Below are 15,007 nucleotides of genomic sequence, written 5' to 3'. Positions count from 1 at the left end.
GTTCACACCTGCTACTCTGCCCCAGTTTCTGCTTTGGGACTGTGAGAACTGCCCAGATGTGCCCAGATGTGGGGAGGCTGAGGCAAGAGCTGGGCTCTGAGCCCAGGGGTGAAGGTCTGGTCTAGTCTGAGGAAGTTGTTTCTCCCACGGAAACATGGACTTGGTCTCAAAGGTGGCAAGGATGGTAGGTTCCTACTTAAGGCCCCAGGCATGCCGCTCAGCCCAAGCTGTGTGCAGATGGCAGAGGATGGTGGGTAGGCTGGGCTCAGGCAGGTGTCGGCCTCATGCATAGCCTACATATCCAAAGGGCCTGCATGCAAGAGGAGGATTAGCCTTCATGGGGAGCAGAGGCCAGAAAGGCAGGGTCAAGAATGGAGTAGGAAAAGCCTCCAAGTTTAAACAGATAGAGAAAACCACAGACTAGGCAATGGGTGGGCATCTAGTGGGTCAGGAAGATGAGGGGCCAACAGGGAAACAGATTCATGACACCAGACTCAAATGTCACTTGCTGCAGAGATGGTTTGCTATTCCAGTGGGAGCTGCCTCTGTTCCTCTCTTTCCCTGGCAGGAATTAGAAGCTGTCCCAGAGGCTTGCAGTGCAGGGCCACTGATGTGGCTGGTGGACCGAGGGTGAGAGAGAGAAAGAGAGAGAAGGAGAGAGTGTCGAGAAGGGGCTAGAGAGAGACAGCACAAGGTGTTCCCGACCCTGATTTCCTGGACGGCGGTCCTGAGCCCCTGCCTACTTCTGGCCCCTACCCCCACCCGAGCCCTAGGGTGCCCACCTATGCACTCTTCTCCTATAGACTGTAAATATTAGCTAACTATATGGACATGGGTGTTGTGCCCAGGTTTTCAACATTGGGAGCAACACATTTAGAGGACTTTTGAGGCAGATATAATGATAATAATGAGAGTCACAAAGGAGTCAAACAAAAAACCAAACATAAACAAACCTAAAATCCAGGACCAAGCTCTGTGTAGCAGCAGAGGGAAGTAGTGCCAGATGCACACAAAAAGATCACGGAATTCTAAAGTCAAAGAGACACAGAGTTCAACCTATCCGCCAAGGCTCAAAGTCCATCTGCAGTGTGCCTGATGTGGTCATTTGGTCATTCCAGGGTCAGGAACATGAGGATCAAACACGGTAACTAACCCATTCCAGAGTTTTCCCTTATCCAGAATGGAGAGCACTCTGTATGAGGCACTTTGACTTTGAGCCCAGTGATGAGCCATAGAAGCCACAAATCATGTCCCCCTAAATCTTCTCTTCATTCCTCAGGGACTCAGGTTCCAGATTTTTTACCTCCTGGCCAACCACCTCTAGATGAGCTCTTTGAAGAGAATTTGATGATCTGGTCACATCATTTGTTAATTCAACAGGAGATTTGGGTATTTATTGCCCACGGGTCAAGACTGCAAGTTTGGGAGTCAAACAATCTTGAACTTAGTAGCTGTGTAACCTCGGTAAGATACTTGACCTCTCTGAACTTCAGTCTCCTCCTTTGTAAAATGAAGATAAAAATAATAACTCCTTCATAGAAGACTAAATGATACTGTGCATGTAAATGACAACCCATAGGGGCTGGCATACGGTAACTGCTCAAAGTTTTGGCGGTGACATTGTACTGATAGATGACTCATAGTAAACCTGTACTCAGCTAAAAGCCAAGGACATTTTCACATCGGCTGCTAACATGTATCCTTATTAAACTTCATTTTGTCAGTTTCAGCCGATTGTATCATCCAGGCAACATCGACTCTTGTCACCATACCTCAGCCACCCCCATCCTGCTTAGCCACCTGTCAATCCTCTAATGTGCCAAGTCAAATTTCCTCTGAGCTCTCTCTGCAGCCGATGCCAACACGTCACTCAAGATTCTCTAGGTCATCTGTTCAGCACGCAGGCTCCTCAGCTCTGCTACCTTCTAGCCCACACTGCCTCCTTTGAGTGAGGATCTGTGGCCACCCCCTCCAAGAAATCTTGAAGGCTCCAAGGAAAAAGGTAATTTATATTTAACTACTTCCTTTTAAAAGAAATTATAAAACCCTTTAGAAAGATTGTACTCAAAAAGTGGCCAAGTCAAAGTATGGGCACTTGAGCATGTAACTACTGCAGAGCCTTCTGCATTTCCCACGTTTTCTATGCTTTTTTCTCTACTCGAATAGAAACTTCTGAAAGTCAGGAGCCTTTTTTTTTTTTCTTCATTTCATATCTCCTCCCAGCACCTTCTGTTGAAAGAAAGCACTTTAAGCTTTGCAAATGATTCTAAATTCCTGCTGGTGACAAGCTAATACCATAAAAGGTAACCATTTTATGAACTGGTGATGGTTACAGTTACGTGCCAACTTGGATGGGCTAAGGGGTGCCCAGGTGAAAGGTGGTTTCTGGGTATAACTGTAGGGGTGCTTCTGGGTGAGACTGGAATGTCTGTCCTCAATGTGGACGGCATCATCCAGTCCACTGAGGTGGGGGAGGAGGATTTGCCCCCTTTTCCCAGCTTCACTGCTTGAGCTGGGACATCTCGTCTCATCTGCTCTTGGGCTGGGATTTACGCCATCAGCTCCCCAGGGTCTCAGGCCTTCAGTCCCACACTGATACCATGGGTTCCCCTGGGTGTCCAGCTTGCAGATGGCAGGTCATGGATCTTTCAACCTCTACAACTGAGCAAGCCAATTCCTCCTGACGGATCTATCTCGAGCGCTATCTACATCAGTATTTATCCTACTTCCCTGTTGGTTCTGTCTCTCTGAAGAACCCTACAGCCCATGTCTAGCTTCAGAGGGTGGGAACATCAGAAGGGCCAGAAATGAGCTTGGAAAGTGCAGAAATTATGTTTTTCTTCATTTTTGTCATTCTTGGGTACCATCCCATCCCACTTCACACATGGCAGATACAGAACTCAGGAAGCACTTTTCAGAATGTCGAATGAATAACACGAGGGACAAAAGCCACAGTCCCAGAGCCACACTGATCCTGTTCCCATGGCTTCATGTAGAGATGACACTAGTTACACACAATCAACAAACGCTGTGCTCAAGAATCATGAGCTTAGGGCCATGCGGGTTGGCTCTGGGCTGTGGATGGGCTGTCAGACATCATAAATCCTGGGGGTGTGTGGGAGGTGGTGAATCTTGGTGGAGAGAGCCCATGTCTATCAAAAGTTTATGTCTGAGTGTCTGATATGGACCATCTAAAAGTTAAAAACATCAAATAGGCTCAAAAGGAAGAGATCGATACTGAGGTCTTTGGAAAGTCTTTACCGAAGACAGTAATTGAGTAGGATTTTTAAAACTGGAGAAAACTTGCCAAAGTGGATACATGGCCCAAGTCGTGGCAGGGGCTGGTCAAGCATGAGCTGGACTCAGGGCGTGACACACAGATGATGAGGGGACTCACAGCGTTTCCCCAGGAGCCTTGGTGGCAGAGCAGGTATTCTCTGTCTGTAGTTAACTGGCCCATGCAACACTCTAGCCCGTGTCCTCTAACTTCCTGGCATTTCCCATTAATCTGAGCTAAGAAGGTCAGTTAAACAGACTATATTTGGACTAAGCTGCTCCCTGTAGCCCAATTGCTGAATATCATTGCTAGTCAAAGCCATTCATATCAAATGGATGGATTAGGTTTTTTTAAATCTCAAATGATAAAACAGGCCCTCTCACCCCTCCAGCACTCAGCGTACCAACACCTAATCCCTCAAGATGCTCTTTCTTTTCTCTGCAGAGTCCTGTTAACCCTGCCAACTGCTGCCCCCACAGACTCTGTCCTTTGGCCCTCTGACTATGTAGAGGGGTGACCCTTGGATAGCTGTTGCCTAGGAACATCAAGTTGCTGTAGACTGATGGGGCTGCTGGAGGGGATTCCTACTGTGGGCAGCCCTTAGAGAAACAAAGACATCATCTACTTTAAGGCCAAGGCCAACCCGTGGCTTTGGGGCTGCCTGAAGAGAAAGACAAAGATTAATTCTCTTAATGAACAGTCATTCCATTAGAATGTTACTTGGGATTCCATTCTTTCTAAACTTCATTTTTAGCCCTCTACCCTCTTCTTTCTCCCCTTACCCCCCTGAGGGTTGGTTTCAGTTTAAAGGGAAACCTGCAGCACAAGTTTGTACACTTCTCTTAAGAAAAGTCATGGTTAAGGTCAATTTTTCCTTTAGGTATGCACAAAAACCCATCTTCCCTATTCTTTATTCTAGATAAGAAAGAAAAATTGAAGTCACTGGTGATGCTGGTCACGGACTAGCTTTAGATGGGTCCCCAGGATGTTGAGGTTGTACACTCCAGAGACAAAGGTACTGCTGAGAGTTTGGGGATCCTATTCTTTTTAGAGAGCCTGATGCTCTGTTTACTCAATGCCACCAAAAACCAAAAAGGAAAAAAAGAAACCCAAGGTCAAAGCAAACAGAAACTGGTCACTTGAGTTCACCTAGTAGAAATACAAAGCGTTCATTTGCACTCCCCTAATTCTACCTTTGGGACTTTTGAGAAAGTTCTGTTAGCCAGGGTTAAGACATCCTTCCTCAAACCACAGAGACTGAGAGGCCCACGGTTCTAGGTAGTAATTCCATGGACTGATAACACCACGGAGTCCCACAGTGCTTTATGGAATGTCTTTCTTACGATACAGTGAACTCTGCAATCTAATAGGTATAGGTTTGAATCCAGTTCTGCTACTTCCTACTTTGTGATTTGAGGTAAGTTTCTCAGCTCCCTGAGCCTCTTCCCTCACATGTAGATTGGAAATATTAACATCTACCTCGTAGAGGCCCTGGGAGGGCCATAATGAATGCAGCACTTCTAGAATGTCGCCTAATTCTCTTAGCAATTCCAACCTTCGCTCCCTCTCCTCTCCCTTCTCTGCTTCTGACTCGCCTCATTCCCACCTCTTCATCAGGAACACTAAGCAGAGACCAGGGGCCCTGATGAGACAGCCCAAGTGGAACCAGATGTTCATGACTGAGAGCCAGCATCTGTTTTGCTCCTCTTCTGGCTGGTTCCCATCTTCCTTGTTTGTGCTAGGCATAAACATTTGCCCTGACATTTGGCTACAACCTGAGCTTAATGTTGATCACTTCTGCTTGAACTTTTGAGAATGCCACAGGAAGTGAACAGAGGGGCAGACTCTAGGCAGAGAGTGGGTAAAGAAAATCCACATGGTAATCTGGAGTTGGGGAGGAAGAAACAGAATTTTTTTTTTCTTTTTGGGGGACCCAGGGAATCATGGTAGGCCTCTCTGTCAACAAGCACTGATCAAACACCTACTTTCTATGGGCTCAGCTTTCTGAGTGAGAGATACAACAGGTGGGGGGTGCTGATTCCTGCTTTGTGTGTGGCTACTAAAAATGGACAGCAAGAGGCTGGAAAAGATGAGCCACAGATGATTCACAGGTCCCCATCATATAGTTCCTAGGAGGTTTCAAATTGAAGATGTAATTGGATGTGTCTAATCAAGGTATACTTCCTGAAAGAGGCAAGTTTTGAGCCAGTTTGAAAGACAAGGATGGGCTGGAAGGTGGGGAATTCCGGGTCTGGAATTACAGGTGCAAAGGCAGTGTTCAGGGTGGTCCCAGGGGGTGAGAAAGCCCCTCCTCAAGTGCTCTATGAATCTCATTTTCCCTGGATCCCTCCCACACCAACTCGGTAGGCCCCAAGCCGAGGGCTGGATCACAAGTGGTCTAACCTCGCTGGATCGGAGAACTCCAAAGAACGGGTAGAGGAAGGCAGGCACTAGGGCTGCAGCTCCAAGAGGCACTGCCTCGGACACCCAGTACACAGCGGTCACGATCAAAACATAAGCACATGCAGCCTCCTGGAAGGGGAAGAAGAGGTGGTTAGTCACAGGGACAGTCACTGCCATCAAGCATCTGAATGAGACCAGGGCTAAGGTAGTAGGCACCTGGACTCCCCTCTGGGCACGAGGATTCAGCTCTGGGAGATGCAGAGGTGGACTTGGCAGTGGATGTGGTAGATTTGTGATGAGACCCATTCTTTATGGGTGAAGTGAAGGCTCTTCTTGGGGGGACCCATGCCTCAGATGTGATAAGCACAACAGCCACAGGACTGTCGAGATCTCACCCAGCTCTGCTGGTTCATGAAGCCGTAGAGGGCAGGGGTTGATATTAGGCTTAACATCCAGACCCAAGTGTCAAGGCAGAGTTTGATGACTTTACTTGGGCTGGGACCTAACCTCCTGGGGTCAATTAGTCACATACTGGAGCTTGTTGGGGGAGTTGAAGATGGGGTCGATATATGTTCCCAAGTGAGCTCCGAGGTCAGCATCCTGAGTTCACAGGTGGAAGAGATTAGGGATGGGGGTGGGGGCACTCGGACTGTGCCTGACTGAAGCAAAGCAGACCAGGAGGAGGTGCGATTTAGAAGTCACCCAAGAGCTGGCTTCTGTACTATGTTCGTGTAGCGCTGGAAACCTGAGTGTGTCTCAGAAACATGCCGGGGACCAGCAAGGACTTGAATCCAGACCCCTTCTCCAGCCTCACCCAACCCCAGTGGCCCTGCTTTTATTTGATTTATTTATGTTGGCATAACATGTAAAATTTTAAAAAATTACTAAAAAGCTTCATGGCTTTAAAAATGAATGAATAAACTTAAATCCCCCTACTTCAGTCTATTTGCCAAAACAAGTCAATTCAGTAGTAAACTTTTTTGTTTTGTTTTGTTTTGTTTTAATGGATGGGCTCTTGGTATGCTGCCCGGGCTGATCTCAAAGACATCCTTTCACCTCAGCTTCTGAGTAGCGGGGACTACAAGCAGGCACCACCACACCCATCTCAGGGGCAAATTTTAATCCAATAAATTGTTAGGCAAGAGCTGGTTGGCTATTTTCCCCTTCAGTGTTCGATCTCAGGTTTTCTGGTGGTGTACTAGTATGGAGCGGGTGAGTTCCTCCCTCAGGGGCTCTTTGAAGAGTTGCTAAGGAGCTGAAGGTTGCAGTCAGGGAGGGCAGGGTGGGCCAGGGAGAATAGAGAACAGATTCTCATTTTGGACCAGGGAGAATGGAGAACTCCTAATCAACCTTTCTCAACATTGGCTGTAATGACCTTTGGGACTGGATATTCTTTGTGTCCTGTGCAACATAAGATGTTGAACAGCATCTCTGGTTTCTACCCAGTACCCCCCAGTAGCATATTCCTAGTGTGACGACCAGAGATGGTGCTCATTGCTTTCAGAATGACCCCACCTCCCACAGAGGGGCCATCCAGCTGGAAGGAGAGGTGGGGACATTTATCAGCCTTTCCTCCATCTCACTCACTGTGCCACCACGGGGTGCACAGGGTAAATAAGTATCAAATCCCACTCCTCCTTAACCTTGGCCTCTAGTAATGCTGATTGTCCCAGAGGCACTGATGAGTGTGTAGAGGAAGGCTGTGGCTTACTCTTGTGGGAGGTCATTGCCCAAGATCTTGGCAATGATAACATCACCAGGCTGCAGGCCTCAGAGGGCCGTTGTAGAGAAAATCCAAGTTGGTAGTGCATTTCTCAATTTTCACACTGTCCTAATCCATCAGGAATCAAGTCTGACCTGCCCTGGGTCTGGCTGCTGTTTCAGAAACCTGACAAACCTTGCTCTATTTTAGAGCCCTTGAGTTGAGAACAAGCTCTTCAAGCTTTTGCACGAAAGTTACAAAAGTTCTCTGTAATCAGTGAGGGGTGGGGGGAGGGATTAAGTGGTTTGGCTGGGCAGGTTCGCTCCCTCCTGAGAGTCACGGATTCTGGGGTTGGCTTGGGAGATGGGAACTGGGCCCAGGGATTGTTGACTGGAGCTCCTACTGAGATTTCCTCTGGGGCCAAAAGATCAGAGAGAAGATAAAACTTTTGGAAGTGCTGATAATACAACAGAATCCATTGTAGGGGGGAAATGGCTCCATTTGGTAAAGAATGCAAATTAGAGAAATATCCTCTTTCCTGTAGACCTAAAACTACCTAAAGGAGCTCAATCCGGCTTATTCTCATCTCTTGTGTGGAAAAGAGACAAAGTGACAGGTCTTAATTCCAGGTGAAGATAGAGGATCAGAATGTCTGTCCTTTACTGGGAAGTCTTGATCCTTATCCTTATAGGCCCTAAGTTAAGGGAGAGAGGTGAAAGAGAGAGAGAGGAAGGCAGAGAGAGACAGAGGGGGAGAGAGAAAGAAGAAGAGGAAGAGGAGCAGCAACAGTAGAAGGGCGGAGAGGAAGACTTTCTCAACTATGTGCCTTTTGATTTGAATTAGAGGATTTGGGCAAGCTGAGATAGACTCTCCAGCTTTTCTACCTCTCTCTCTCTCTCTCTCTCTCTTTTGGTACCAGGGATTAAACCCAACAGCACTCAACCATATCCCCAGTCCTATTTTTACATTTTATCTAGAGACAGGGTCTAGCTGAGTTGCTTAGGGCCCCACTAAGTTGCTGAGGTTGGCTTTGAACTCGTGATCCTGATGCCAGCCCAGTCTAAGCAAATCCAGCCAGGAGTTTTAAGGATAAGATATCAGAATCTGAAAGTTTGATGGGTCTGAAACATAGTATTGCAAATATCATTAGGATTTGGAGCCAGAGGAAGCCACCTTCACCCATCAGGATTAAGAACATTTTTATCTGGATTTTCCTTAGAGCAGAAGAATGGATTAAAAATACCTTTAGAGGGTCTTTTCAGATATTGCTCACTTAGGTCACCCACAGAATCTACATCCATGTCCTTTTTACCCCTGTCAGTCTTCTCAAAAGGCCGTTGGTAAGCCTGGATTCACACAGCCCAAGATACTCTGCAAAGTTCCATTCTAGAAGTCTGATGTCCCTGCACCTGGCCCATGTCTTGCAGGTGGCTCAATTAATATTGGCTGGACTGGACTGCTCTATTAGCTGACAAGTCTCTTTTATCTTGCTAGGGAGAACACTCTGGACCCCCAGGCCCCTTTTCAGTGCCAGCGGCTAGAAGGAATATGGGAGTTGGTGGGTTTTCAGGGAACGTCTTTAAGAAACAGTGTTGTCAATTCTATTTTGCTCTCTTTTTTTTTTTTTTAAAGAGTTCAGAATTGACATTTCTCATGTAGAATGTTCCCTAACTTGTTACTTACTAACTCAGCCTTGGATCTGCCCCTTTTCCACCCCTATGATATCCCACTCACTGGACGAGGCTTGAAATCTGGTCATTTGCTATCCTAAATGACCAATGGGCCCTTTGTATACAATTTAACTTGGGAAGTTGGGGTGCAAGTTTTACCCTACTAGGGACATGGAAAAATGGCTGAGTGATGATGCCCCCTCTCGCTTCCTCCTTTCTTTTTTTTTTTGATATTGGGGATCGAACTCCGGGTCTTATGCATGCTGGGGAAGTATTCTACCATTGAGCTACGACCCCAGCACTGCCCTCTTCTTCTGTAATATGATAAACAGTCTGGACTCCTGTGTTAGAGAGATGGGCAAGAAAAAGGGGAAAGTCATTTTGATTCCTCCTAATGTGTAATGGTGGCTTGTCACTCTGAAGAACCATCAAAACTGTAGGTCAGGTGCTCCTGCCCAGGTCCCAGCCACTTCTCTTAATGGCAGCCCAGTGCAAGCAAATTCATCCAGGAGTTTTAAGCATGAAATATCAGAATCTAAAAGTCTGATGCAACAGCTGAAGGATGGGTACAAGACGTAGTCAGTGTTGGGCCCCTAATTTGTCACTCCTGTGGGCACTGGTTAAGGTCCCCAAAGGTAGGGGTTGATTTAAAGGAAAGCAGGCCTCCCTAATAAGTGCTAGGGAGAAGAGGGTAATGTGTCCTTGTTAGCATTCCCTGAAATCAACTTGACATTGAGTAAAAAATACCATGAAAAGAAAAGGAAAAAAAAATCAGGTCCATTTGGACAAAGTAGCCCAGGAAAAATGTCAGCAGTAATCACCGGCTGCTAATCCCAGCCCAGTGCTACTCGGCGTCTGCCTGGCATGCTGGGGTATTTATTTTACTAAAGACATAAGCCAGCTTGTTTTTAAGAACCATCCTAATCCCCTCTATTTAACTTTTTAACTTAATCTTGGTTACCAAGTTACTTAAGGAGTGCAGAGGGAGACACCCCACCCCCAACGATCAGAACCAGCCTGACTTAGCTTATTCTTCCTGAAATCTCAAGGCAGGTGACAGCTGGAGGAAGGGATAAAGCCACAGATAGAACAGAGGGGAAGAAGGAAAGGCAGAAAGCAAGAGGCCAGAGGCCAGCCAAATGCAGAGCCGATGCTGCTAAACAATGCTGGTTAAAAATTAAGTCACAATCTAGGGTTTGGGGGCTCATATCATTTTATGTCTGTCTTTCAAGAGCACAGAGAGAGAAACACAGAGGCTAAAAATAACAAAAGGGTCATATGCACCGACCAGGGCAACACATCAAGCTCTGTTTCTAACTTAAACTTTCTTCTGGAAAGTTCCCAAGATTTTCAAATTCTGATAATCAGAGCCCCCTGTGATCTGACCACAGACCCGACACAGGCTCCACCATGCCCTCCTTCCCCATCCTTCTCTGGGTCATGACAGGTGGTCTCCCTGTGTCTCTAGTTGCTCTCACATAAAGATGGTCACAGGTTGACTCCTGATGAGTAACTGCTCACCAGTGTGTCCTTCTTATGGATCCATTGCCTGGTCCCCAGCTTTGTGCAACACACATTAGTCATTTCAGCCTCATCCCTCACTCTGTCCCCACTGAGCTGAATATCAGAGGGTTGGGGTTCTGGCACTGAGATGGAGGAGTGAATATGACAGTTTTTAGAAAGAAGTCATTTTGGTCTCCTCTAGAAAATCATGTCCATTCCTTCAGTCCCACAATAACCCACTTGTGGGTACTGCATAAGCACCTCACTGCCTCCCCATCTCCCTTGTTTGCCCTCCCACTGACTCCAGGCCCTGGAGAGGCACAGGTGGATACTTACGCTGCTGGGGTGGAGGATGGGCAGAGGCAGCAGCAGCAGCGGAACGCAGACGACCAACAGCAGGTTCCTTGCTCCAAGAAGGCCCTGAAGAAGGCCCATGGTGGCCCTATCTCCTCTCCGCGCCCCTGGACCTGCTCTGCCCGGAGCGCCTTTGGTCCTCACTACGCACGGCATCTGTCCAGGAAGACTTCTTAAACCTTTCTTGGCTCCCAAGAGTCCTCTCTGGTCTTGGGGGCAGAAGAGGAGGGCTGTTCTACCCTCGTTCCCACCGAGGGCTGGGCTCCTGGCCTTGGCCTTAGGTGGGATTGATGAGCATGGTTTTATGACCAGCGAGAAGGAACTGGGAAAGGATGATAAACGGGGGCATAGTGGGTTCCCTCTCCGCGTGGTTAGCAAGAGAGCAACCTCATTCTAGCCATCGGGAAAAGCCCCCTTAAGCGATTAAACCCACACTTTGCTGCTGTTCGGCTTTGAAGAATCATTTAAAATCTTTTAAAAATAAAAATGCTAAGAGCATACTGTGCTCTCCGTCATTTCCCCTCCCTCTGATGGCCTGTTGGGGGAGTACCTCTCTCACCTCCTAGCTGGCTCGCTGTTGGTAAATTCTGGAAGCCCTTTCCCTTTAAAACAAGCACCTGAGTCTGTCAGAGGCCCATGCAGGCCTCAGATGGGGCTGCTGCTCTCTCCCAGGACCTGGCACCCTAACTCGTTTCCAACTTCTTTCCTTCAAATTGGTTTCCTACTTATAATTGGCCCTGAGCCTGGGCCTCCAAAGCAGGGGGGGAAAAAAATCCCCAAGACATTCCTTTTTGTCACAGGACAAAAACCCTCTGGAGACCCACCTTGAACTTTCATCCACCAATGGAAAGCCAGGATGGAGTAGTAGCTCCGCCCATTCTTCAAAGCCAATCAGCAGGTTGAAAAGAATGAGTCAGTATCTCTTCCAAAGGCAGTTTTTGATTGGTCACAGTAGGGGCCTGCTGAGTCTGCGGAACCTAGGCAGCAGGCGACGCTTATTTTTCCGTTTCTCAAACATCCTAGGGGCCAGAGTGGCGATCATCATGGTAAACATAATTCCACTTCCCCAAGCTCTGCTTTGATGTTTCTGGGCATGGGACATAGAGCTTTCTCTGGGAGGGCCACTTGCTGACCTGGTCCTCAGGAAGAGGACAGGGTGGCAAGGAATTTGTCCCAGAGTGGAGGATAGTAAGCCTTTCAGGCATCCCTGCTGGCCACAGTCGATTCTTCAGCACCTGGGGCTATACAAGGGTCTGAGCCCCCAGAAAAGGCCCTGGAACAAAGGCTGCTGGAGCATCTGGGAGAAGCAGGAGGGAAGCTGCCTCTCTGGAGAAGTCCAGATGCCTGTGTTATTTCAGAGTCCCTTTGAGCCTGATGTTGGTGGTCTCTGGCTAGGGTAGGTGCCCAAATGCTCCTTTCTGAGGCTTTGTACCAACAAGGAAGCAGGAGGCCCCTTTTGGCTGCTATACCAGGGAAAGGTGGGAAGGCAGAGAACTTGACAACTTCAGGGACCAGTGGCAGTTAGACTGGAATTTTTCCTGCTCACACATCGGGAGAAGCAGTAGCCTCATTTCTCAGAGAGGATGTGTGGATTTAGAAGGAAGGGAAGGAAAGAGGTTGGGGAGAAATAAAGCAAGCAAGCAAAAGAGAAAACCCCCAACCTTCTCTAAGTGGTGGTCTTTGGCAATATTACCCTGATCTGGGAGATGCTGAGCAGAGCCTGGGCTTTGAAACTCATGTTTTCTCCAAGACACAGTATCTGAGAAATGACACCTTCTCAGGTTTGCAGCTATACCAGTTGGAAATGATCCCCAGGCTAAAGGTATAATGACTCCAAGAATCCAGTCCTTCTTGACTTCTAAGGCAGGTGCACCTGTGGATAGCCCCGATCTTTGAGGTTATCTTGCCATTGTAGGACAGGCTAGGGTGACTCATCTCTTTACATGTATATTAAAACCTGGCTCTTGTATTTACGAGATTCTGGCTTCGTTTTTGTAATGATTTTGAAACTCAGAATGAACAAGACCATATGTGTGATGTTTTGGTTGCAAATATTAGAGAGACCAGAGGATAGTAAACAGCTGTTGAAGTCATATCCACTACTGAACCTAGGAACCACTTCAAATTCTTTTAGTGAGTTAATCCAAGATAACCAAGATTCCAGAGAGTTTAGTAACTTGACTGTGGCATTTTTATTATACCATAGATGATTATTGTTAAATAAAATTAGGTAAGGGGAGTAACACAGTAAGACTAGTAGTTCTCCTTCAGGACTCTATCCATTTTCTAGACAAAGAAAACACTTTCCAGAATCCAATGCTCAAGACATATAAGATAGATTCCACTTGAATGAGGTATCAAAAGTAGCCAGACTCTTAAAAAAAGAAAGTAAAATGATGGTTCTAGAGGTCTGTTGCACAATATGCAGGACTGTGGATACAGCTGAGTGGTAGAACATTTGTGTAGCATGCAGGAGGCCCTGGGGTTGATTTCTAGCACCACAAAAACAAAGTAACAACAACAACAACAAAAAGCACCTCCACAAAACAATGTTACATAGATGTAACACTAGTGTACCGGAGGCTTAAACACAGTTAAGATTACGATTTTTTAGACTAGTTTTACCTACACAAATGCCTTTTGACATACCTTTTATGTAACTTATTTTATCATCAGATTCAAGGTTAGAATGACAGAGCAATGAACGATTCAGCATGTTGATGTTTGTCATTGTCTCTTGAATGACCAGAGAGAGCCACCAGGATGCCATCCATACAGGAAGCTTCCGGAGTTTTTAGACACTAAAACTTCCCAGCAGTATAGAAATGGCAGAAATGCCCCATAAGCCACAGGCAAATTTCCACTGCAAACATCCACCCCCAAATTATTCTGTGAGTAAATGTGACAAAAGGCAGCCCAGCTGTGATTGTGATTGTCTATAGAGTGTTATGCTCATGAGGCCAAATGGGAGAGTCTGTTTCCACCTTATTTCTCTGTTGTTCCCTGGACAAGAAATGGGGTTTTTTGGGTGGAGATGGTGAGCATATATGATTTTGTATGTCATGAAGCCATTATTTAAAGACATTTTGTGGGTAAGAATTTATCTTAGATTAAAATAGTGTTTAAGAATCTAGTTGTTGAAAATGAAGTCTTTATTTGTTCTTAAAAATGTCCTGTCCCTTTCCCCCTATTTTTTTTAGTCATTGATTGTCATAATTTATGAATATAAAGTGCCTTTTGATTCTTTGTTGCTGAGTGAATAAGCTGTCATTGCTCCCAGTGGGGAAGGGTCCTTCTGTTTACAGATCTCTTACTCCTGGGAGCAGCCACTTTGTTTAACATGGTAGGCAGGAACTATACAGATGGATCTTTCCACCTGGTGATTCTGAGTACAAGAAAGTTCTTAGACCCATTTTGATGGGAGTGGACTCTCGGAGTGGGATACAAGACTGACCATCTTGCACAGTATCCAAGCACTGAGAATAAGGGCCAGTCTCCTTCCCACCCCACATCCAGGAAGGTACAGGGAGTGAAGGTAGGCTTGAGGTCCATCCCTGGGCAATCCTAACCCTGTTTGTACATTGACCTTTGCTCTGTTCAAAGGAAACTGAATGACACTGAGTGTGATAATATGGGAAGGCAGATAAAGAGAGATGGAGCAGAAGCCAACCAGAAGGGATGGAGATGTATAAAAAACACAAAGAAAAATATTCAGAGCTGGGCATGGTGGCTCACACCTATAATCCCAGCAACTTGGGAAGTTGAGGCAGGAGGCTAGTTTTGGGGCTAGCCTGGGAAATTTAGAGAGACTCTATTTCAAAATAAAAATTAAAAAGGGCTGGCTCTGTAGCTCATTCAACTGCCTTGCATGTGTGAGGGCTGAGGTTCAACCTCTAGTACAGGCAAAAAAAAAAAAAAAAAAAAAAAATCAGAATTGGGCCAAAATATAGAGGAACAGAGACAAAAACTAGAATGGAAAGAATGGAAAAGAAAGAGAGATAGAGGGAGAGAGAGAGAGAGAGAGAGAGAGAGAGAGAGAGAGAGAGAGAGAAACTGTATCAAAGAGAACATGTAATGTTAGAAAGAGAAATATCAAGC

At 46.4% G+C, this 15,007-nt stretch overlaps 1 protein-coding gene across 2 annotated transcripts in view; it reads right to left on the bottom strand.

The window, feature by feature from the left end:
• Positions 1–11,133, bottom strand: part of Slc13a4 (solute carrier family 13 member 4) — a 42,041-nt gene extending 30,908 nt beyond the window's left edge. For both annotated transcript variants that reach the window (XM_027952184.3, XM_027952183.3), the window contains exons 1-2: positions 10,892–11,133; positions 5,681–5,809 (exon numbers count right to left, since the gene is read on the bottom strand). In XM_027952184.3, the coding sequence (XP_027807985.2) occupies positions 5,681–5,809; positions 10,892–11,065 (303 nt within the window). In that variant the 5' untranslated portion in view covers positions 11,066–11,133. The remainder of the gene's footprint in view (positions 1–5,680; positions 5,810–10,891) is intronic.
• Between the last annotated feature and the right edge of the window lie 3,874 nt (positions 11,134–15,007).

Source organism: Marmota flaviventris, chromosome 1 (assembly GCF_047511675.1).
Source record: "Marmota flaviventris isolate mMarFla1 chromosome 1, mMarFla1.hap1, whole genome shotgun sequence".
Classification (NCBI taxonomy): Eukaryota; Metazoa; Chordata; class Mammalia; order Rodentia; family Sciuridae; genus Marmota; species Marmota flaviventris.
The sequence above is the reverse complement of the archived record's forward strand: the minus strand, read 5'-3'. Positions and strand labels throughout refer to the sequence as shown.